Source organism: Parus major, chromosome 2 (assembly GCF_001522545.3).
Source record: "Parus major isolate Abel chromosome 2, Parus_major1.1, whole genome shotgun sequence".
In the NCBI taxonomy this organism is placed as follows: domain Eukaryota; kingdom Metazoa; phylum Chordata; class Aves; order Passeriformes; family Paridae; genus Parus; species Parus major.
The window spans coordinates 79,679,381-79,704,436 of record NC_031769.1 but is presented as its reverse complement, the minus strand read 5'-3'; the positions used below and the strand labels follow the sequence as shown (position 1 = coordinate 79,704,436).

Here is a 25,056-nt window from a genome sequence, read left to right as displayed (position 1 = left end):
TTTTCAGTTTTTTTCTGGGTGTAGATAACCACACTCTACTAGTGATGGCAGCTGAGCCCTTGCAGACATTATTAGAGGTGAACTGGGTGTTCTCAAAAATATATTTCCCCTTGGCTGGTTGATGTAGAGCAGGTTGTGCTCATTAACCTTGTGGGGTAGTGACTGACCTGAGAACTGTAAGTTAGGTATCTGATTAAAATACCTAAATTGTAAGGATGTGTTTGCTGTGTGAAGCTGGGCAGCTTCTACAGAGTCAACTTCTGCATTTAAACATACTGCACTATGACCAGCGATTCTCCACAATACAGTAGGATTTATTAATAGAAAATACGTCAATATGAGTTTGTACATGTTAGCAACATGTACAGTGAAACACTTTTTTTTTTTCTCAATCTATATTGTTATAGTTCTTTTGTGTTATCTGACATAACCATTTATATTTTGGGCTTAAATATGTTATTTGTCAAAATGTACTTTCAGTGTTAATATACCTTTAAAATCATAGTTTATATTTTAAATATTGAATTAATATTAATTTTTTTCAAATCAATATTGCTCATGTTAGTGCAAATTTGTTAAATCTTGAGATAGGTTAACCATTCCTTCCAGACCATAAACAGCATTTAATTAAACAGTGAGATTTATATAGCTCTACACAGCTGAACAAGATTCTAATACGAAGCTTGTAAAAAAAAAAAAAAAAAAAATCCAACATTTTACAGTACATCAATTGCATTTTATACATTTTTTTTGAACAGTTTTGTTTCTTCTCTATTTCTGTGTGTGATCTAGTACAAGAATGAAGGGAACAGCAATAGGCAATGATACTTTCCTCGGTTTTAAAAAGAATGCATCATACATATCTTGCTCAGTATGGCAGCAGTGTTGTATTTCCAAACCTGGAAAAGAAGCCAGGTAATTCAACACCTTCTCAAAACCCAGTACAGCAAGAGTGAATATTATCAGTCGGAGTACCCGCCGCTACAGAAAAATGGAAACAAACTGACACAAAGTATAGACAAAAGGTATTTTCTGCCATGTCATCAATCCAGAATCTCTCACTTGAGCAATGGTCAACATTTGACTCCAAGTAATTCCTAAGAGGAGCTGAAGGGGTGGGCATTTCAGTAATTTGAAGAATGGAAATATATCCAACTTACAATAATCTCCCGTCCTAAGAACTTTGAACAGAATGATGCATTCCCCTCAGCCTGTTGGCAAACCTGCACCTGGAGAGCTGCACCAGCCTGCTGTTTGTCAGGCAGTCAAGAAGAACTTCCAGTTGTGAGTGACATTCTTTATTAAAAAAAAGTTCTTATACTGAAAATGTGCTTTGTTCAAAAGAGCACTGCAAATGTCACTTATTAAAATCAATGTAACAAATAAAATATAAACAACCTGTGTCCAAAACTATGAATAGTATTTTTATCTACCTCACTATACATCTGGCCCACTGTGTCCCTCCCACCCACCCTTTCTGAAACTTTTTAAAAATTTTTTTGCATGCTATTTTTTTCCCCATTTACTACAAAGAGCAAAGGTTACATATCATACACTGGGAAAAACTGCCAAAAAGATTAAACTATAGTCCTAGATTGCCAATAAACCAATTCTACATCACAAAACCTGCCTGCATGAACTATTTGGGCTGCATCCTATAGAGCAGGTGATGACTTGTGAGAGACTTCTCCCCCTGTGCACAGCCAGAGGTGCGCCAGGTGATGTTAAAACTATTACAGTGACTAAGCACAAAAATGTTTGCAACCTAAAACAAATTCCTTATTGGCAATTTAAGCCATTTACAACTACTCCATTAGTGGTGGGTCTTATGCTCTGAAAACTGTATGCTGAACTGTTTGTTGCCTCAATCACAGAAATGAGGAAATGCTTCTTTCTTTTCCTTCCAGCATGATAAAAAGCTAAGATGAATACACCAGCTCTTCTGGCCTCCTAGCTTATGTAGCTGTTCTTTTCTTTCAAAATTTAAAAAAAACACAACAAACAACAAAATTCTCTGTCCCTTGGAATTTTTAGAATTTCACTTTAAATGCACAGAAATGGTCTTTATTTTTATATTTGAGGAATGTGTTCTGGATGTTGAGTTTTATTTTTGGTATGGGTTAAAATAAATGATTGTCCTAATGGTTCAAGAATTGGACCCTTCTGTAGTCTATAGAGTATGGAGAGTCCAGATTAAAGTCTGATGGGTCTTAGTTTTTTAGTACCTCAGGGAGATGGCAAGATCAAAGATCAAACTCTGCCTTCCTTGAGCACTTATTGGTTGGTGGCTGGAGAGTAATGAAATTTCCACAAGAGGAGATCAAAAGATGCTGTTTTAAAGAAAATGGCACTTAAGGGTGATGGAGTTGGTGATAAAAAAATCAGCTACCCTTCTTTTGTGAGCACGTGGCCTAGCAATGTTGAATTGCTATTGATGGTTACGGAAGTGAGTAAGAGAAAGCACATACTGGAGTTTCCACTGTTTAAAAGAACAAAATCAAACAAAAATTGAAGCTTAACAAGAAGAACATCGGATGAAAAGAAGTCTTACAGCACACAAACACACACACTCAAACACACGCACACGGAATACTATGCATACGTGGACACACACGAGTAAGAATGTGTATTTGTATGGTACGTTCTTGGAAATAGACATTCTTAGCAAATATGGATGACAGATCAATTGTAATTTATTTTCTTTTAACACTGTATCATCATAAAGAAAACTGGTATAAATGAAAAAAATCTATTTCAAATATCTACATCTAAAATTTTAGGCAGTGAAAAAGCACTTCGTTTACAAGGAGTGTGGAATGATGAATGTTAATTGTCAGAAACTGCTGAATGCCTTTTGTTTTAGTTGCCACAAACAAATTCACATATCAGAACAAACAATACTGCTAAATATTCCTTTTTTTTTGATTTTTTTTTTGATTTTTTTTATGTTAAAATGCACCGGGGAAAAGAAAACAAAAAACTGGAAATTCATACATCTTTCAAAATTTGAAATTGAAGCAATATTTAGAACCATATATGAAGAAACACTTTGGCATTGGTGTAATATACACAATGCACCTTTTTTATCTGTAATGTACATCAAATACTTTACAACAATGCATTAACAAAAGGCAAGAAACATCTTGCTGTACAGAGGAAACCCCAAATGCAACTTGAAGCCTAGATTCACGATGAACGAGGATATTAAACAAAGTGTGAGAAGCTGTTCCCCATAAAGTATGTACGCTGCTCAGTAACTTGTGCTTAACTCTTGACCCAGATCCACTGTCATGTTCTTCCTCCTTCCTTCAGCCACATTCATTATACAGCACTAAACTTTAGACTCTACAGGCCTCACACTGTAAAATATATATATGTATATATATATTTCTTTCTAATTAATCCCAGGTTTAGCTTTCATATCTTTTAGCCTTCTAAAAAAATCTCCTAATTTTTTCCATACTGGTTATCTGTGTCTTCCTATGGAACAGACTTTAACAAACTAAATTTGCAGGAAAAAAATGTCTCGTGGTATGCATGCACATGCACAGTTCCTGGAGCTTTTGTATCTGCCCAAGTCTCAAACCCAGGAGTCGGGAGAGGCTGGATAGTGGCTTGTTTCATAGTTAAGTTCACTATAGGGACGAGCAGCTGAGTAGAAGTCGACGTAGTTGCCAGTTGACTTTAGTCCCAGGTGCATGTTGTATTCACTTGCAGGTGGACGATGATGCACTTGGTCCTCAAAGAAGGACTCGTCATAGTTTCTTGTTGAATTCTGAAATGACTGATATGGTTCATAATCTTTTCTGCTGGGCTCCTGTGGAACTGGCTGTGCTGAAACCTGAAAGGTAAGAATACCCATAGCTTGTTAGATACAACTTATTGTAGGCAACAGGATGGAAGGAGAAAATCTCACTTATGTTTCGTGTGCTAAAAATACAAAATTGTGCATTACCTTAACTTCTGCTCAAAGCACTGCTTTAACGCTGAATTAATTCCACAGCTCTGCCTTGTAATTTTATTTCTTTACATATATTTAATAGTATTATTATTATCAAATATATTTATTATTTAATATTACTGCTGCAAAAGATGCTGGTTTATGTCAAAAGTAGTTCATACAGCATAGCTTACACTTCACTTTTCATAACTACAATCTGTGTGCAACTTGCAGCTGTATAATGCAAATATTGGTGACCAAAACTCAGCCTTAAAGAATTTGAATGTAATCAATTTACATTCCAAAGATGCTAAACATTTTGCAGTTGCTTTTGACTGAAGTGAGATTTAGGGGAAGAAGTAACACCATATCCTTAAAAACCATTTACAGTCTTCAGGGCACTGACATGAGAAAAGTGCCCTAAAATGGGTTCTTCTGCTGCTATTAAGCAGAAGCATCTTCTTAACACCTCCTCAACATTTCATATTGACAATGTTGTGTTGTTGGTACATTCCAGCTAGTTACCTTGAAGCTGGAAACTTTATGATAAGCAGAAAAAAATTTTCAGGTGGTCCTCTAACCTAAGGTTGTCATACTTTTTTTTTTTAGACATCCCTAGTGAATCTCTGATTTTAAAATCGGTACATTATTGAAATCTGAAATGTATAAACACATGCTGACTATCCTAGAAGACTATTTCCCAATTCATGCCACCTCTATAATTTTGGGCAGACTTAGTGACTGCAAAATGATGTAGCCTGTCATTGCTCACATGGGAATACTGATGCTCAGACACCAATGTGGTAACACTTTGTGGATCCTACTGCTCTGCATGTTAGTAATGTTTTCCCTCAAGATGGCAGGAACAGTCACACTGCTATGGCCCAAACTATGTGATATTTGTTCAAAATAAGTACCTGTATGGAACACTATGCAGTGATTGAAAAAGGCTGCTTAAGTTCACTACTTTTAGCAGTCCCACAAGTGATCTTACAAGTTTGGGCCTGATATTACAACTGCACAAAAAAGCATAGCTACTCTAGTTTCTATTTCTAGAACTGCTATCAAGGTGTAACTGACCTTCAGGACCTCACTTCATTTTCCATATTCAAACACAGGTGTTTATTTGGACATAGTAAAATGTTACAGGAAGCAATCTGTTTATTTGTGATATTTTAAAATCTCTGGTATTTTTCTTTCATTTCCATATAAGATGTTGCACCACTCTTTTGCCATCTGGAACACTAACATTTTGGTCTCTGTACTTACCTGGTTATGTTTGGTATCTTCAGCAGGTGCACCATATGAATTCCTGTAAAAAGTTGAGATTCCAGTGTTCTGAGCTGCAGAGAGAGAAAAGGAAGGAAAAAGCAGGTTTATCAAACATACCTCTTTGGCCTCAAACTGAATTCTTCATTAAATACATCATACTAAGCCTGTTTCCCACACACCAAAATCTTTAAAAGCATCTGCTGACTTTTCCTCCCACTGAATGGTCATCATCTTTGCTTTGGTGTACATACATCTCTTAGGTATTCATTTATTAATGGTAACAGGCTCCACGTCATGTTCATAACAATCTTGTGCACTTCTTATATGCATCAACAAAATAATTTCATATAAAGCTAGCATTCAATAATAAATTTCAGGTTATAGTTTGGCTTATGTAACACATACAACAAACAGCAGTTGTAAATATTGAGATTAAGAAACATTTCAGTTCTTTCACTTCAGTAGGGCAATGTGGATTATTAATCCTACAGTTTTATCATGAAATTACTCAAGCATAAAGTGACTACATATAAGTGACAAGTTATGCAATAAGTAGTATGTAGTTATACTGAAGAGGTCTGGCCAAGATAGTCTAAAATCCACAACTGCTGTCATTGTTGTCACTTTCTTCTCAGATGTCCTACTACTCAAATGCACAGACAAAACTGAGCTAGGAGTTTTGAAACTGGAAGTATTTCTAAAGAGGATGATAATATACAGTCTTGCAAAAATTTATTTCCAACCCTGTCCCAAAAAACCCTAAATGAAAACCAAAGGATTTTCCTTGCAAAGCTGACTTCACTGATTCCTCTGATTTGGCAATGTAGCTGAAGCTTAGTCTGCTGATAAGACCTGAAAGACTGTAGTTACTTCTCGTATTTGAAAGACTATGAAGGTAGCATTTTATGTGGCTGCTGCACACTTTTCATTCATTATTAAGCTTCCAGACACTCTAACTAATGATTGAATGGTGTTATGAAGACTCTTAATATAAAAGAACAGGCCTGAAAGTAAAAATTAAGTAGTTATAAATCAGCGTCATCAGTCAAACTGAAACATGATCCGCAACTCCTCTCAGTTCTGTGTGCAACCGTATAAAACCTGGAGGCACCAAGAATGGCTTTTAGTACCTTTGCAGCTCAAAACTTGTGATGAGCTCTGATGCTCAAGCACAGAGCATCAGAGCTGAAAGCTGGATATGAGATCCATGCTAGTCATATCACTAGGAAGAACCATATTACTGAAGATGTAAGCACTCTTTCTTCCTTTGGCAATATGCAAGCATGGACCTCTGCATGTAAAACTTCTACCTTTCCCCCCACCACTGCATCCTTTCTGGAGAAAGCAATGGCATGGCCTTCAGCCAAAGCTGACTGGAATATTTAATTTCAGATCTTCACATCTTCCATGGGTTCCATGCTGAGGGTGTAATTTTTGTCAGTTTGATGCACTGCTCCATGATGCTGCTTTATAGATCTCAGATGGTTTTTCTTAAAGATCTGCACCATATTTGTGGAAACTGGATAAAGACAGGGCTTATATAGTGGCTTGATGAGCTCTAAAAGCTGAAAAAAGAGACTTTTCACTTCAAAACAATTAACGGATAGGGGGAAACCCCTCTTGATCCTTGAAGAGCTGGATGCAATAACTAAGAAAGTGCAGAGTCCTGTGTGGGAGATGGAGAAGAGCCCTGGTGATCTCGAAGTGCAGCACGACCCATTTTTTTAAGGTGGTAATAATACGAACTCTAGTGACAGTTGGGCTCTTCCAGTGGTAGATACTCTTAATTCTACCTGTATGCCAATAGGCCATAACAGAGAGAAACAGCTGAAATGATGGAGAGTACTGCTTGAGTAGTGTTTTTTGGTTGTCAATGTCAATGCCAGAGTTGATCTGCAAAGCTGAACGCAAGAGTTGATCTGCAGAGGTTCTCTGCATTTAGGTTACATTTTGTCACTTAAGGGATTTTTGAGACTTGACTGTTATTTCAGTGGGTTTCTTTATATTCCAACTGCAGCCTCTGCTGTAGTCTTTAAAGATACCTCTCCTGATGAGTCTTTAGTACTAGAGAAGTTTGCATCAACATTGCTCTTTATCGTGCATCCCATGACAACATGACTCCCAGTAGTACAGTTGCCAGATCTTTCCTTGATATCATCTTTTTAAAGCTGTTCTTCCAATTGTCTTGCCTGTCCCACAAAATGCCGGAAGTTTTGTTATTCAAATTCCTCTTCTCATGATCTAAAGATACTCAAGTGTTTCAGATACCCATTTTGCGAAGTCCTAGTTCTTGGAAAAACATTAAAGTGACATTCAGTGTATTGGACTGTCATAGACAGAGGAAGAACTTGTAACCATTTTGTTTCTTATTAATATATGTGCCAAGATAAGTGGGTTTTAAGTTTCATGCATGCAAATTTCTAGTCCGACATGACTGAACATACTGAATTCAGACAAGTCAATGCTGTTCATGGTTGTTGAATGTCAAGAGTCAAAGACTGGTACAAGGTGCAACATCTGAGGGTATCATGAAGAATAGCAAACCGGACACATGCTAATTTGTATTTTGTTCCTTCAGGCAACCAGACATTAGAGGGAGGTCATGGCCTTTCCATACTGATAAATAAAAACACATGTGGTCCATATGTGCTGCCATTATCCATGACTATTATAAACCTATAAATAGTTCAGAGTTGGTGTGTCCAGTAGTAGTCCAGTGCACTACTGTGACATTTGCACTGATGTGCTCACAAATGTCACATACCAGATTGAAGTCTTATGGTCTCTCTGCAACACAACACATACTCCGCAATGGAAAATGGATAGTTTCAGCTGATGGAAATAGTTGCAAACTCTGTGTTGCTGATTTTACTGCAGTGATGGGGATACAAATTCAAAAGTTTAAAATGAAAAACAAAACACAAAACCCCTCAAACCCTTAGTAATCTTTTCTTAAAGCAATAAAAAAAATGGGACATAAAATGCTTGAAAATAAATGCTAGGAGTTAAAGAATAAGAAATCATGGCTTAGGCTAGCTTGGAGGTTGAGTTAATAATGATTCTGGAAGAAATATAAGTCAAGCAATGTAGCTGCTAGCAATAAATGCAGCCCTGTTCCAGTACCTGCTTCTGAACATGCAGGTGGTATCCCTGAGAATTCAGTGCCCACTCTGCCATGCTTCAGTGAGCAGTTGACTCTTGCTGTCCATAAAGCAGAGGACAAATATAAAAGAAAGGAGATGAGCTAGATGAATGGACAGATATTGTGTGATTAATATATGATTTTTCTTGATAATACTGTATATGTACCATCATAAAACTGTAAAACAAATAGAAAGATAAAATAAAATAAAATAAAATAAAATAAAATAAAATAAAATAAAATAAAATAAAATAAAATAAAATAAATAAAATAAAATGGCAAGAGAAGAGAAAGGAGTAAATGGAGTAAGAGACATATTTCTGTAGCCACATTTCTTCACAGAGATGTGAGAACTAGCTGAAAATTAAATTATTAGAGCAGTGATCACCGTATGTGTTTATGTGCATATTTTATGCAGTCTCTAAACATCAGTACATGATAATACTGAAGAGGCACTTTCTGGCAAGCAAAATTGTGAGCATTCTAAAATGAATACTATGATCAACCTGCAGTACTTTGTGGTTCAATTACATAAAGGACATTATAGAAAAACACCTTTCTTTCTCCCTTCTGTTCAGTCTTCTAGGTGATACTGGTTAAAAAAAGTCACAGCGTTCCCCATAGCTGTTTTCTTTAAAGATGACAAAAATCAAAAATTATGTTACTCTGTGGTTTACATGACAAAGATGCCATTGACCAAATTCATCCCCATATATCCCAGTCACTTAATTAGTGGATTAACATTCTGTTTTCAGATCTTAGAAGTACTTATTCTGAACACATTTACAGACACTTTGGAATAACAAGATGCAAGTTGCCATCAGAAACACAAAATGGTAATAAGAAAGAGCAGCTCTGCTGGAAGGTAATCATTCTCATCTGGTATCGCATAAACTGCTTTTTCTGCTATAAGCAGCAGGTCACCATTTAAAAAAAATTAGTTCAAGACAGTAAAGGAAAATGCTTCCATATGTCACAAATCTGAGGTAACAGAGATCATTACCTGTCACTACCACTCCAACCTTCTTGCACAGTGAAAAATGAGATAAGGGTGTGAGAAAAGATTACAGAGCATTATAGTTTCTGAAAGTAGTAGCAGTCATATTAATGATAATGATAATAATAGAAATAATAATAAGCCCAAGCACCTGCAATATCTGATGGTGTTTTATTTGTGTTCTGAATATGCAGGGACTTGCCAGTAAGTTTAAATAACAAAAATATTCATGACTGATTCTTTACAACCAAAGGAAAAAATAAATTATTCAGAAGTTTGTTTTTCTGCTGCTGGAAGAGAAGACACTTTCCGTAGACTATGATTTACATATTGGTTCAGTGAGGGAACTAAAAAAGTAAAAGAAACGTTAAAGAAGGAGTCCCGTGATGGTACATAGGAACCTTATCTGCCCTGTTCTGAAGGAAAGCACCATGGCATAAATAACATCACATGCACTTACAGTTCCCATTTTCCTAAGCTGAATATAGTAGTTTTTGTCTTAAAAATACACTTTAGGTGACAAAATTTTATTATTGGTTATTATTTTCTACCAGAAAGAGAAGAGAAAATGGGCAGTAAATATAAAAGGCATCATAAACCTGTGAAGAAGGCAATGAGAACTTTGGTACAGTGCCTCTGTTTTTTTAGCTATCCTCATGAAATCAATGTAAGTTATCATCTTCAGCCAAACTATTAACTTCATAGATTCTCAATTTTCCCCAGAGGTTTCCTGAAAGATCCTCAGGATGGCAGGAAGCCAACATTCCTACTTTGAAAATACACCAAAAAACCTTAATTTCATTCCCAGCCCATAGGTCATAAAATTTTTAAACTATAAACTGAGAAGAGCATTGGAGAAGAGCATGGAGACAGTCATGGATAAATTGGGACTACAGCTGTGGCCCTATGCTTTGTGTAAAATCCATAAGTCAAAGAAAGCTTTGTGTAATACATCAGCTTGGCACAAAAGTAGAAGAGCAGATCAAAATATGTGAACACCATGTGTACATGAATGAAAACATTCATGTAAGTCCCATACACGTGGATGTATCAGCTGCAATGCACTGTCTGATGCACAAAACAAAACGCAGGCATCACAAGAAACTTGCTACATGAACTTGTATTGGGCCACTCAAGTTAAGTCAAAATGCCTCACAAAATCACAAATACTGATTTTGTATTTTTTTTTTTTTAAATATTTATTATTTAATAAGCTACAAATAAGTTACACAAATTCCATGTTGAACATTGACAAGCAAAACTCCTTTTATCATTTCTTTTTGTTCTTATAATGGTGCTTAATTTGAGCTCAGACCAAATGTGCAGCGATTTGGTGATCTGAAAGAGAGAAAGTTACTTGTTAATTCCATATTTATTTGTGCATTGCTCATGCAATATTATGAAATATTACACTTTTTCATCTGAATTTTTTGATTTGTTTTCCCTCACTGAGCTCAGGAGCTGGAAAGACAGTTGATAGCTGAGCATGATACTAAGAGTTTCAAGTTTCCTTACTAAAAGCCCACCCAAATAATCAATAGTGATAGACAAAATACAAGACAATATTAGAGGAAAACACAATGTAAAAATCAAAGTCAAAATGATACTGCTTTTTCCTTTTCAGCCTGATGCTCTTACTCCTGAGATTCACCCCATATGGGTCCTTGACAAATGGCTAAAAAAACTTCAGTCCTGTCCTTCACAATCAGTCAAGTAAGGGCCACTGAATTATAATAGAAAACCACCTCATGCAGTGACTATGAAGCACTCAAAATGTTACAGACACACAAAATGCAGTACCTTGACTGAATCTTCTGCACTCTCCAGCAGTACCCCAGAGAAGTCAATCCGGACACTCCTAATTTCTGTGGTTTTCAAATACTCTTGACTGTCATTCTTCTCTTCAGATTTTTACCTTCAGGCTAATTAACATTCTATATTGCATTTACACACAAGTTCCAAGTCTGGTCTTTAGGTTTTGATTGCATAATCATATATAACATAGTAGATAACAGTGTATCTTCATATCCACAATATAGGATATGAAAGAAGTAAGATCCATCTTGAAAGATGGATCTTATGGATGGATTGATGCTGAGTCACCACGTTCTTGGCAAGCAATCCATTCTGCCTCTGACCAAGACCTCTGCAGAGAACATGAGAGAAGGTAACAGGCATTCAGACTTCTTACTGTGATTTTTTTGCCTGCCTTGAGGCAGCATTTGGAGGAGACTGTGATGCTTGGCACTATATAAATGTGACTAAAAGTTCAATAATGGTTATAATATAAGCCTGTACAATGGTGATGGAGACCAACATTTATTTTGCAAGAGAATTCATGAAGAGATACAGCACTGGGAAAAGCACTCAAAATTTTCTAATTACTAAAAGGCTAAGAGATGAATGAGCTCACTGGAGAAGAGAGGCCTTCAAAGAAACCTGCAACAGATGCCACAACATACAGAGAAAATCACTGCATTTAAATCAGCCCAGCTGAGAAAGCAATATGGATAGACTTTACAAAGACCCAAAAATTTCCTGTGAATACTGACATACAAAATAAATTAGCTGATCCTGGAGAGCATTCCCTGCAAAAGACAGATGTTAGAGATCACTGCACATGCTCAAATATATCAGTTAATTCAAAGTGATCAACCAACTTCCTCCTGAAATGAAAAAAACCTGCAACATTGAAAAAGACATACAAAATTGGATTCAGAGCCTTTCTTCTGTGAAGAGCCATGGTGTTCACAAATCATTTTCACATAGGGTTGTATTCATTCAAATTTATCTTCAGTTGTATTTTTCAAGGTGGCTAAAACTTGGGAATTAATCAGAGCAGGTTGACTTTTTTCCACAGTACAGCAAGCCCAGCCCATCCTATAAAATCAGTGTTCTATCACAGCTGATTTTTATATATGCTATGCAAACAAAATCTCACCTGTCATGTCTTTCCTAGAAGTGTGTTCTCCCTTACTTCCATGGTAAGTAGCGTTAGTTCCAGTTGACTCATAGTCTGTTTTTCTTTCTTTTAGGCTGATCATTTCCCGAGGTGAGGCTGGGGCACTTGCTAGATAACAAAAATGGATTATTATTTTTTTATCATATATGACTGAATGTAGGGTCTAACTCTTGAGTAAGCATTTCAGTAAAGTCCTTATCTGTTAGTTTTCTAACATTAAGCTGATTGAAGAAACACTACCATATCATGGAGGAAGAGATTCTGTTATATCAAAAGCAAGGCAAATGTATTTATTGGACAATCAACTGCAAACATAATTTTATTTCTGAATGTTATTAATGTCTGAATTTTATTTCTGAATTTCTTTTTACTTACATCTAACACATAAGATGATAGCTAAAAAAAAAAAAAAGTACAATTTTGTTTTCTCCTTTTGGTTTTCAGTTTCTTTAACTTGTAAAAACTTTCTGGTATGAAACAACCTCATTTCTTCCTCAAAATGGTTACTTTATTTCCATTGAAAAGACTGTTAACTTTCAACTGTGTGGGAAAAAACCTTATAAAAACCCTTTTCTCTTGAAAATAAACTAACCAAATTAAATTATTCTAATGGAAAACAGATGAAAAGAAAGCCTTTTTTCCCCTAAAAAACACCGAAGAATGTCTAACAAGTAAAGGTAACTCAAATAATTTCTCTGTCTTTAAATATCTGTTTGCGCGAATAACTGCCATTAAAGCAAAAACTGCTACCTTAAGCTATTTTTATTAAAAATAAATCCTTCATCACCTATACTCATGGTACAGCTAAAAGGAGGAAAGTACAGGTAACAAAACAGAGAACTGTGTTTTATACTCGAGTCTCACACACTGGAGAATATGATCACTGGCACTGATCATGAAGCCTTAGAGCTTGCAATGCTTAGGAAAAGGAGAAAAGCAAAGAAAAAAAAATAATAGCTTTTAAGTAAACTGACTTCAATATATTTAGATATTGGTAGATAAAGTGCACTTTCCCTGCTGTGGAGGGCAGGAGAAGGAGCAAAGGGTGAGTGGCAGAGCCCCCCAGAGCCTCCAAAGGGCTCAAAACTACTAAAGTGGTACAAAAATTACTAAAGTGCCAGTGTTTTCCCCCACACACTTCCCTGCCTCCACCCAGGTAACTGATATATAAAAAGAAGCTCAAAAGCATTAACAATGTCTTTGTTCAAAAACAAGGAAAAGAAAGGAATTTAAAAATGTAATACAAACTCTTTGTGAAGCTTGGCCTTGAGACATATCTTCCAGCATCTCTAAACTATGTTACATTTTTTACTTAAGAAATAGTGAAGTACTTGCACTCAACTATGGAGGGGGAAGCACAAGTGATGATGAATTCTGCTTTGCTTGGTTTTGCTGGCCCTGGCCTCTGAATTTACAGAGCAAATGTGGAACAGATGTTCTTTCTTATGAAGCCATTAGAATTGGGGATTGCTTTTAAACTGTTTGTCAATAGTGATGTAAATCTAAAGCTGATAATCCCACAGCTATAAAGAAACATGAGTTAAGCTACCAGATCAGCTAATGCCAGCTTGAGTCTAATGGGGAGCAGGCCAGAATGCAAACCTTGAAAAAGATGCTAGCAGAAAGACACATTTTGTTTCACATACTCTGGTAATGGTTATAAGCACTCTGGTGTTTTGAACAAAACTGACCGATATACATAAAATCATCTCTCTCTTCCCTGTGGGAATTCCCTTGCTCTTCCCAAGAGAGGAAATCTGCATTCTGGCAAGCGAGTTAAAATGCAGAAGCACCCTCTTTCAGAGTTTTTATTGGAAGCAAAGGTGGAGACTTTGGTAGACTGAAAATTGATATAATGTTTTTCTGCTCTATTTCTTAGAGGACACAGAAAAGAAGAATACAGAGCTCTCTATAGTTTGAGCCTGTTATCACCCAGTCCTAGGGATGGATGGGATGGTGTGAGTTCATTTACTTCAACTCTTTACCCCAAGGTGGGATCCAGTATACCAACATAGTTCTTGACAGATTTTAATCTGGAACTAAAGATCTCTAATGACAGAGATCACGTAACTGCTCCAAGCAGTCCGTTCCAGTGCTTTCTTTCCGCACTACTAGGAAATGTTCCCTGATGTCTAGTCTGACTCCTCACTGCTCATTATTTCCATTTGTCTGCTATGAAAACAGAAAAAGCTCACTCCATTTCTCTTCACAGCTGGCTGTTACATGCTTGAAGACTTGGTGTGTACCCCTTTTCATGTCTCTTTTACTTGAGTTAAACATTTACAGTCCATTCAGCATATTCTCATATCTTGATTTTTCCACCTTCCAATTCATGTGTGCAACTGAACTTTCATCTAGTCAGACATTCTCCTCATAAATTATTTTTAAAGGATAGGTTATTTTTTTTCCCTTTGAATAGTACCTCAAATTTCTCAGGATCACTTTGAGTTTCAGTAATGCACTTGAAAGAACATGAGTTTCTCCCAGGTTTATGTCACCCACAAAGGTAATAGGTAACTTTTGCGTATTACCTGGGTCATTACTGAAACCACTGAAGAGTACTGGACCCAGACTAGGCTCTAAGCACAGCATTCTGGCACTCTGGCAATAAACCCTCCCATTGTGAATGGCTTTAAGTAAGTTTTTTATTTATACAACACAGGATGTTTTCTGAGCTGTTGGCTAGCATTCCTTAACCTTGTCCATAAAAATGTTGTGTGAAAGAGTCTTACTGATCATAGTACTTACTGACTTTTATTTCTGCAAAGTGCTTTGATTATGTTGTAACAGGAATTCAGATGGATTTAATAAGACAATTTGTATTGAATCAATGTTTACATTTGATATGGATACAACCAGACACACAGCAACTTACATTGTTACATAGAAATAGATACTCTCAGAGTTAAGTAACATCTTATGTTACTAGTACCTTTGAGCTGCTCAGGTTCTGATTATTTTTTCCAGCAATTTTCTACACTGACATTGAGCTGACTGGTATATAATGACATGGGCTCTACAGCTACTATTATTTGTGTTTTTCCAGTCTCATGATAACTGATGAGGGCAGTAAAATTTCATCTGAAATTTAGAGTAACAGAAGTGAGAAGATGGTTCTGGCAAGAAAGAGAACTAAGATTTCAGGGCCAGACATTTCAAGTACCTTGCAATTACAGTCAAGATGAGATTTTAGAGAAGAAAAAAAAGGAACAAGAGCCCTTTATGGACTTGTGTAACGGCAGATTTTAAAAACAGAATATCAGATCTCACTGCACTTCTGGTTACATTTTCACATCTCCTCAGTTGTGGTTCTGTAAGACTAAGATGCAGCTTTTAGATAATTAACAAAATGATTTTCTTAAGAAATTATGGCATAATGGTAATCATAAGTATGGCAATTTTGATCCTAAACTCTTGGTGTACCTATGGAATGAGAGCATTTGAACAAGCAGCAGAAAGACCACTGGAAGACTGACAGCACATTCTGTTTGTCTTGAAAATTTTTCATTGGGAACGGCTTTATCTAATGAAGGTGTGTTCTACCTTGGAATAAAATGATGGAAAGATTACCTGATTTCTAGATAGAAAAATTAATTTGCACTACATCAAAATGCAATACATTAGTTGTATGACATACGTCATATGTTAGTTGTTACTTACATTAGTTCATTGTGCAGATCATACAGGATTGATAATAGCTGTTGTAAATATGCTATCAATGTTACTGGAAGATGAGTAGACAAATCTGTGAAACTTACATATGCATATGTATTCCTATAATAAAATTCATAGAATAAAAGCTGACAAAAAAGTAATGTGGGCTTTAAACTTCTACTGAATGTGCAAAATGGTCATAAACCACATAATGGCTTTCATGACTAGCAAAGTGAGCAACAGAATTTCCTGGTGCTACCAATGGATATCATTGCCCTGAGATCTAGTCAGGTAATTCCCATCAAGAAAACACTTTGGGAGAATTTATGACAAAAGATTATGGAATAATCTTTCTTCTGTAAAACTTTACCAGGTGCTAATGAAAAAAAAAATAAAATCCTGTTTTGAACAGGTAATTTGGCGACTGTAAAGAATACACTTTGTGCCCTTCCACCAAAGTTAACAACAAATCCAGATGTTAGGGAAAGTAACGCTGATGGATTGATTACCTCTGCCTTTCCTTTGGCTGGCCTTACCTGAGCGGTTGTTTGGAGACATGCGCACAGGAGAGATGGAGGGCGTGCGGGATGAGGAGTATGGTCTTTGCCGATCCCTTTCTATTGTTGAAGATGAGGCTACAAAGTGATACTGTGACCATCCATCCTGCAACACCAAGAATCATGATAACGGTCAGTGAGAATGCCACACAGCTGCCCACTTTAAGCAGAGTATTTTTCTCTGGTTTCACTACAGATACACCAGTAGGCTGCTGTCTTCTTCCCACCACTGGGTGGTAAATATAGTTAGTGCTGCAGGACAAGATGTGCTCACTGTACCGACACAGCAAGATTAAAAAAATAAATGTAGAAAGTTGTGTAAAATAACACATCTCAGAAAGACTCAAATTATTAACATTCTTTTAGGCTATTTGTTTAATAGTTCTGCTTTTTTTCCACACCTCTATTTTCACATTGCAAACAGCATTCTGGCTTGAAATATTTTTCATTTTATAGGGAGGATTTGGAAGAAGTAGATTGGGAAGTTCCAGGATTACCAGACTGCACATCTATTTAGCTTAGTTATACTAACTACCCTTTTGTTCACACAAAAGACAAAAAGAATCAATGCATTTTCCTTGTTCCAGTTTTCTTCAAGGCATACAGAATGAAATTCTATTCCTTCTATTTAAAACTATGTTAATGGTGACATATTAAAAAATGCAACAAAGTAACACAAATACTAGAAGCAGTTAGTTAAAAAAGGGGTTTAAATAATTCGTGTTTTATTCCAGCACCATAACATAATGCAGTAATCCAGAATAATACACTCTGCATTTTTAAAAACTTATTACATATAGTCTGAAACTATCATGAGAGCATAAACTGACTTCTGATAGTGTTTTTATTTACAATATTATAAATTCCTTCAGTATTAATTGATTTCAGCTGTCTTTATCAGTGCTCAATGTTAAATCTAAATCAATAACACCGAGACTTCCCAGTCTCACAGTTTTAAAAATACCCACTTTCTGCTGAGCTCCGTGGAAATAGAGTCAAGCACCAGGCATGGTGCTAAACAGAAGTTTTCCAATGAAATGTTGAATAAGAATAAACACAATAAAAGATTACCGAAAACCAGTTGGAATTTTCCTCTTCCTTATAGAAGAATAATTCATGGTTGGGGTAGTAAAAAATATTCCCACCCTCTAACTCAGCTACTCCAACTCAGCTACTCCACACATGCAGCAATGAATCCCATCCCCTCCCATGCTCTCCTCTGCTCAAGGTATCTGTCTGACTTTGTTCTATCCACAGAAACCATGGGCACCTGGCTCTCAGAGAGAAGATGACTTGAAAATCCCCTTTCCATGAAACTCTTAGAAGAGAACTCAGCAACACTGTGAGAGAGCAGAAGGAAAGAAGATACTCATACATCTTGTAGAGGGAAATTCTATAAACAAATTAGGACAGACAGAGGTGACACCTAACTAAAGGTGCTAAATGTTTGTAGTCCTCGTGTAATGCATTTGTAAAAACAGGGGTGCATCTCAGTTGCAATTTCAAAGACGAAAATAAGGAAGAGTGAAATCTGGGATATGGCTTTTACAGTAGCCAGGACTTTCCCTGGAGTCAGTAGTGACTGTCCTCTATCACTCATGTTTAGGACACTTCACTGAACTGCACTTCATATTTAATCACAGTCATATAAGAAAATACAAGGGAGAAATGTAGTTAATTAATAAAAATAGTAAGAGTAACTTGAAAAAATAAATACTTGATCTTTAATACCACTTCCTTAAACCAAAATTTTCTATATACAACCTTTCCAATCTATATCCGATCTCCAAAAAGAAGCTTCTACACAAACCACATCCTTCAAGACAGACGGAGAGCTCACGATAATGGAAGAAAAACATCTGTGAAGCCCTAACTTCTTAAATCAAATTGGAAATTACTATATATGATATGTAGTGATATGTATAAAATACATGCATTTTAAAGAAAACATAATAGTTTATAGTTAGAGTTACAATGAATAGCTTAAATCAAATAATCTTATATAAGCATCAAGACTACAAGTAACACATATAGCCTTAATTTTTTGTCTCTGGTTAACAATAACTTGAGCATTGCTTTCTCTATTATAAAACAGAAGGAGAAAACATGTGAGAAGCTTATGCCCTTATCCTGATGAAGAAAAATGGATTCCTTCTTTCTCCTTTTCTGGAGTCAGAATTTCTTACAAGAAAGGTGACTATATCTCATTCTGTTGTAGTTTTCTACAGCAGAATTTATTTCTGTTAAAATAATTTATTTTTTTTTAAAACAGACTGAAGAAGTGGAAGCTATGGAGAGGACAGACTTTAGATCTGACAAAAGGAAAAGGGATGTACTATTTATTACTCTCTGCCAGCACAAGAAGAGACATCAACCATGCTTACATAGAGCAAGGTAGAAATGACTCCAGTTTTGTGGATCTGGATATATTCTTGGACAAGTATAGTCTCCTTCTGCACTCTTGCTTCGCTCAAGCAAAACCCTGGCTTATTGCTCAGAAAAAAGTGATGAGAGCCTTCCCCCAAGCCTTTCTTCCTGTTGCCTATTCTATCAGTATTGTATACATTAATACCTGCAGCCTGGTTCTGATGGGAAGCAGAAGAAATAAATCCCGGACACCTGCACTGTCCCATGGACTTTGCAGGAATAGCACATGGCACCAGTTTTGCTGTGCAGGATGTCAACAGGTGCTTTGTTAACATTGCTTCCTCAGACATAGCACTGCAAGCTGCCTGAGCAGCAAGAAGAGCTGTTCAGGATGCTGCCACTAGCAGTCTTTTCTGCAGCGGATATTTTCCCTTCTTCTCTTCCCTGCAAATCTTCATTCTTCTCTCGGGTGGCAGTAGTGCTTATAATGAGGTCTTCAAATAAATTCTGCTACAAACTCTCAAAATGGCAAGCCAAATCAGCTCAATAAGATCAGTGAGACAAACAATAAACGCTAAGGCAAGTTTTGTACAGACTTGGCATTGCTTTTGACTACACAAGGCATACTCCTATCACTGTATGAAAACTTTAATGGTCATTTTTAACAGACTGTGGGCAGCTCACAGACCTCAGTATTTCAAAACCCTAATACTTTTAAGTTATTTATCTTCAGCTCCCTTCTGCTGTAAGGATCAAGCTTCTTTCCTTGTAAAGGTAAACAGTTTGTAACAAATTTATTAAAACTATCCCCCATCAACAATTCCAAAAGCTATTAGTATTAAATATTGAAACTAATTTTTAAGAACCTAAAGGGGGTCTTTTCAATTTAATGCCTAGATAAATACCACCTGACATGATGGCTGCTTTCATTAGTTTGTTTCAGGTCTACTGCCTGTAATTAATTTAATTAAATTGATTTGGGTACTTGAAGATACAGTATACAGCAGTATCCTGCAGAGAAGAAAGCTAACTCAAGACCAAAGTATGAAAGACTGAATTTAAGAAACCAATTTACTAGCCACAAATGTGATCTAGGAGAGGAAGAGTAAGACAAAAGGATTTGACAAATTGGAAAGAAATTCAATGCAATTCTGCTATAGAATGGATGTATTTGTCAAATGGCAGTAATTAATAGGTGGCAACTGCACACTACAGGAGGAAAGAGAACAAGCAAAGTACAGAAGTACCATTACACATCCCTCCAACATATCTTCTACTGGGAATTTGTCTATATTTTGACTATACTGCATATATACATCATTCTATTATATCAGTTATTCATAAAGTCCAAATGTTAAAGCTTGATTGGCAGTGACATGTTTCTGACAACATCCTTTTGGAAAAGCTGCAGGATTAAAACTGGGATGGAAGTTGGAGGACTGCAATAGAAAATGAAAGTGATATTGTAGTCTCTCTGATCACTTTTTACCGGGCTTAAGGGGTAAACAGGTTCTTTATCTCCCTGCTCAACCTTCAGTCATTTTGAAAATGGATCATTTTCATCAGGCCCATGGGAAAATAATTATTTTGTCAGAGTGACTAAATTTATTGTGCCAAACACCTATTGAATGTGTCTCATGAAAATGAATAATTTGTTTTTTCTTTCTTTTCTTGATATTCTCTTTGTGTTTAAAATGTAAGGGAAGAATGGAAAGCAGATTTATATTGTGTTTGCAAGAATTTCCAGTTTTCAGGAGTCACTGGTAGTGGAGTCTTTGATTAGAGCAGATGATTTGTGGAGGTGGATGATATCATACACACCATTTTCTCTCCTGTAGTACAGTAACATTGTGAGGACTAAAGTAAATTAAGCCCTGATGGGAACTGACAACATATTGACCCAATAGGGAACCAGAGTCCTGCCTGAAGAATTCAAAGACAATAGCAGAGTGAGGTGCCCAAGAAATGTCCAGGAGTCAGGGAGGGCATGGTGCCTAACCAGGATACCTCATGGCATCCACTCAGAAAGAAATCCCACAACAGTCCACGTGCTAATAGCCATGCAGCAAAAGTGAAAACAAGGCTGATTATGCTGATCAGCTGATATAAGAAGACACTGACTTGAAAAGCACCAAGTGCTCTAGAAAAACAGTACAATTTATGATGGCTGTGTGATGGCTCATCATCTTTCAGTGTTGAAGTGCACAGTCTGCTCTGACTCCTGGCCATAGATATTTGAAATTGTCAGGAACAGAGAAGAGCAACTTCCTTTAAACAGAAAATTCCTACTAGAGAGAAAAAATTAAAATGATGCAACAAATCCAATACAAAAACAGCTAAAGCCTGGAAAACTATATATAATGTTGTGTCCTGCCTTCCTGAAATTTACAACCTCTCCAGGATGCTACTTCTTGCTTCAGGTCTGATCCTCTTGTAACCCGATTTAATAGAAATTTTACAGACAACTTGAAGCACACAGGACCAGACTTGCTTCATCATCTGACTTCCATATCCATAAGCCAATTTTTTACTGGTACCAGGGTATTATTAATTGCAGTAGTAAGCGTTGCTGTAATGGCTATAAGCTGTAGAAATCTGAAGTTTTGATAGACAACCTCTTGCAGGGATCAGTAACCAGACCCACTGTGGTGTTAGAAATAAGCAACACAGCAACGAGACAAAGTGCCTGGAAGTATGTAATGTAGGATCTACTTGCTTTGAAACTCAGCCAGACACTGCTCTGAGTTGCTGGTGTTACTTCCTTCACAAGCTAAAGCACCACTGTCAGGTTAAATGAAACATCCTGACTAGCGTGCACCAGTGTGACGCTGTTAACAGCAAAAGATAAATCTGATGTGAATTAAGTCAAGTATCATCAGACTTACACAGGTCTGGGAAATTCTTCAGTGGGAATTTGCTGTCACAACTCTAAATGGACACAGGAGAAATTAGAATTGGATCAAATAATCTACATATATTGCCACATGAAAATTATGTGCATGACTTGACTGTCATGAGAAATCTGAAATGGTGACAAGGTTGGGGTGATCCATGTAAATATCTCACGGACCTCTAGTGGGATTTCTGAAATAATATGTTTTTTACAATCGCCAACAACCACCCTTACTTATCACTAGGGTTTACAGTCAGGGATCATATTATTTTGTTTTAATAAAAGAGAAAGAATAAATACATTTCCCAGTGTTTCTCAACAAAGATACCAAGCCAGCCCCATGGCAGCAAGGGAGGAAGCTAACCAGTCCCTATCAACAGGACCTGTGCACCACTGCACAAGGGGTGGGGGTGACAAGGAAATGGGAGCTGCTGAAGAAGAGATGACAAGACAACTGTTCTCTAAAAAAGCCCCTGACTTTGTACTTGAAGAGCATTTACTTTGGAAGAGGGATTTCAACCAAATTCTTACAGCTTCAAAAACTCTAGAAACACTTCTGAAAAACAAACCAACTAGTTTTAGATAAGTATCTAATTTAAACCCAAAGGTGTTTTTAATTTTTTTCTTTGGATTTATAAATTCAAATTGAATTTACACTGTCAAATGCTGTTAACAGTAAATGACTCCTGAAAGTATTGTTCTTTCTGAATTTGCTTGTGTTGTTTCCAGAAAAACTCAAAGCCAGAAAAGAATTCCTGGGCATTGATCTGCTTTACAATGTATTATGAATAAACATTATTTTACTGCCATCAGTTACTCTACAATTCCAATGAGTATTAACATTTTTATTCCTATGAATTTATCTTTTGCTACCAAAGAGGTAAATCAAGATATGTTTCTCAAGAGAAGAGTAGGGTTTAAGCCTGGAAGATCCTGGTGTTCTCCCAGCTTACATGTCCCTTTGGTTTAAATCCTTCATTCTGGAGTAATTTCAATGGCTTCAGAAGGGCTGCTGACTCCAAGTGTCATGTTTCCTCTCCTCTCCCAAGGTGTTATGAGCCAAGCACCCAAAATCAATAGACCCAAAGTGAAGACATGCATCACTGAAGCTCATTATAATTTGAAGATTTTAGTATTTGTGCATATAGTCTCATTTTAACAAATTACAAAAGACAGAAGATTATTTTTAAAAGATAAATTCATCAAGTTTGGGGGCTTAAAAAATATTACATTAATTTGGATAAAAGACTACTTGGTGACAGGATGAGAAGTTTGAGAAATTAGCCAGAGTGGTTAAAGGTGATGCTGGGAGTATCACTCCAGACCTAACTGGGGGGGGAGAGGATGGAGACTCCACTGAGAGCCCCATGGAAGCAGTGCCATCACTTGAGCCAAGGCAAAGAGCAGCAGTAGGTGGGCCAGGCAGTGAAGGACAAGGCCAAGCAGGTGGCAGAGCTCCAGTGGAGCAGCCACCTCTCCCAGGGACCCTGAGTCCCCTGTCCCAGTGCCAGATGCCATGGCTGACATGTCGCTCCACAGCTGCTGCAGTTGTGTGACACACACAGTGCTTCCATCTCCTATCTGATGCAGTGGGCTTGACCCCAGTGCTTCTCATGTTTTTACTCTGAATTTCAATGTATAAATGGATTTTACTTATAAGTGACCATTTCTGCATGCCAGACACAGCAGAAGTTCAATTGCTTAAGAAGACAAAAGAAAAATACATATTGAAATACATATTTAGGGCAGCATGAAGCTTAAAGGAGGGCTCCTACTCAGACAGTCATTAACTGCAGCAAAACTGTCTGGCACTGGCTGAGGATTATTAAGTTTTCTGTAGCTCTTTGAAGTGACATTTTCAGAATTGGTGGTTAAACTAATTTTTTTTTTTTGAAATGAGACATGTACCTCCCAGCCTCCATCTCGGGTTCTCTGAAAGCAAAGCCATTATTCTCCAGCTGTCAGCATTCCACCTTAAAATAATCTACAGTACTTTCTCCCACTGTTTTTCTCTTCCATTGGAGTGTAAGGGGTACTATATTCTTCTGAGAGCATCATCCATTTTTTTTCTTTCAAAATAACACAGATGGCCTTGGTCACTTTTCTCTTTTTCAAATGCACTTTTTGCATTGTTATCATCTTCTAATCACAGATCTTGTACCTTAATTTTACACCTCACCCCTTGATTTTAGCTATGAAGAGACACATGATGATGGAGAGATAGTGCTAATTACTTGCCAAATCTATTCAAGTGAGGAACAGCTAGGAAACTATCCCCAGTGTTTTTATAAAGTGCAAGTCTTGAATGTTTTAGGCAATCAGTGAGGCACTGCTTTACCTATCCATAATTAATTATTGATTTCCTGTTGTGAATTGCAAAGATGACAAGACCTAATCTGATGAATAAAATAGCTGCAAGAAAAGTGAATTGTATGTGGGGCAAAGCATGAAGGACAAGACTTCAGATACAGCAGAGTTCATTATTCATTTTCTTAAGGTTATATGCAGCCAAAAAAATAAAACTTCCAAACACTGCAATAAAACAAATTAAGTTCATTTCCTCAAAGCATCACTTTGCCTCTTATACAGAAATAAAATTGTTTTAATATATTTTAGAGGAAATGAAGGAGTACTTGGCCCTTTAGCTACGATTTCTGTTCTTCTCTTTTCTCCTGCATAAGGTATGTAAGCTATAATTAAAATGGTTAGAATCACAAAAGAACTATTCTTGCTTGTGTGACACTTGTATGTACAAAAAAACCTTGCTTGCAAGAAAACGTGTACAATGATTTTTGATTTGTACTGGAATTTTCATTCTAGTAATGCAATTCCACCTATCTTAACACGTATATGATCTAGAAATGTGAACTCTGGCTCTTGGCCACAAAATTTTGGGAGAGAGACAAGTACTACTTTATGTTCAGGGTCAGTTTCTTAAGTCTACTGTCCTTCCAAAGACCCAAAATCAATCAACACCTCTTACTTTTCATGCATTAAATCATCAAATCAACCAGATACAACTCCTCTATTATACCAGTCAGTGTAAAACATTATCAGAGTAAAATTTGTACCATTCTTCCTTGTACTACTGGTGATACTGACTATGATCAAGAGCGATTAGAAGTTTGTGCTTCCCGAGGAGCAGCAGTGCAACTGAAAACAGGATCATCTTATTCAAATGTGGAGCTGTCTGACATAATAGGAATCAGTGCCCCTTCAGAAAACTCACTGAAGGAACTCATGCTGTCCTTGGTTTTAGGTCAAAAGTTTGT

General features: G+C 36.7%; 1 protein-coding gene across 6 annotated transcripts in view; it reads right to left on the bottom strand.

Annotated features, from left to right (window-relative positions):
- Window positions 1–1,491: 1,491 nt before the first annotated feature.
- CTNND2 (catenin delta 2) overlaps window positions 1,492–25,056 on the bottom strand; it is a 701,753-nt gene continuing 678,188 nt past the window's right edge. For all 6 annotated transcript variants that reach the window (XM_015653580.3, XM_015653594.2, XM_015653620.2 and 3 more), the window contains 4 exons: window positions 16,504–16,630; window positions 12,293–12,421; window positions 5,210–5,283; window positions 1,492–3,841 (listed from right to left, as the gene is read on the bottom strand). In XM_015653580.3, coding sequence (XP_015509066.1) covers window positions 3,581–3,841; window positions 5,210–5,283; window positions 12,293–12,421; window positions 16,504–16,630 — 591 coding nt within the window. In that variant the 3' untranslated portion in view covers window positions 1,492–3,580. The remainder of the gene's footprint in view (window positions 3,842–5,209; window positions 5,284–12,292; window positions 12,422–16,503; window positions 16,631–25,056) is intronic.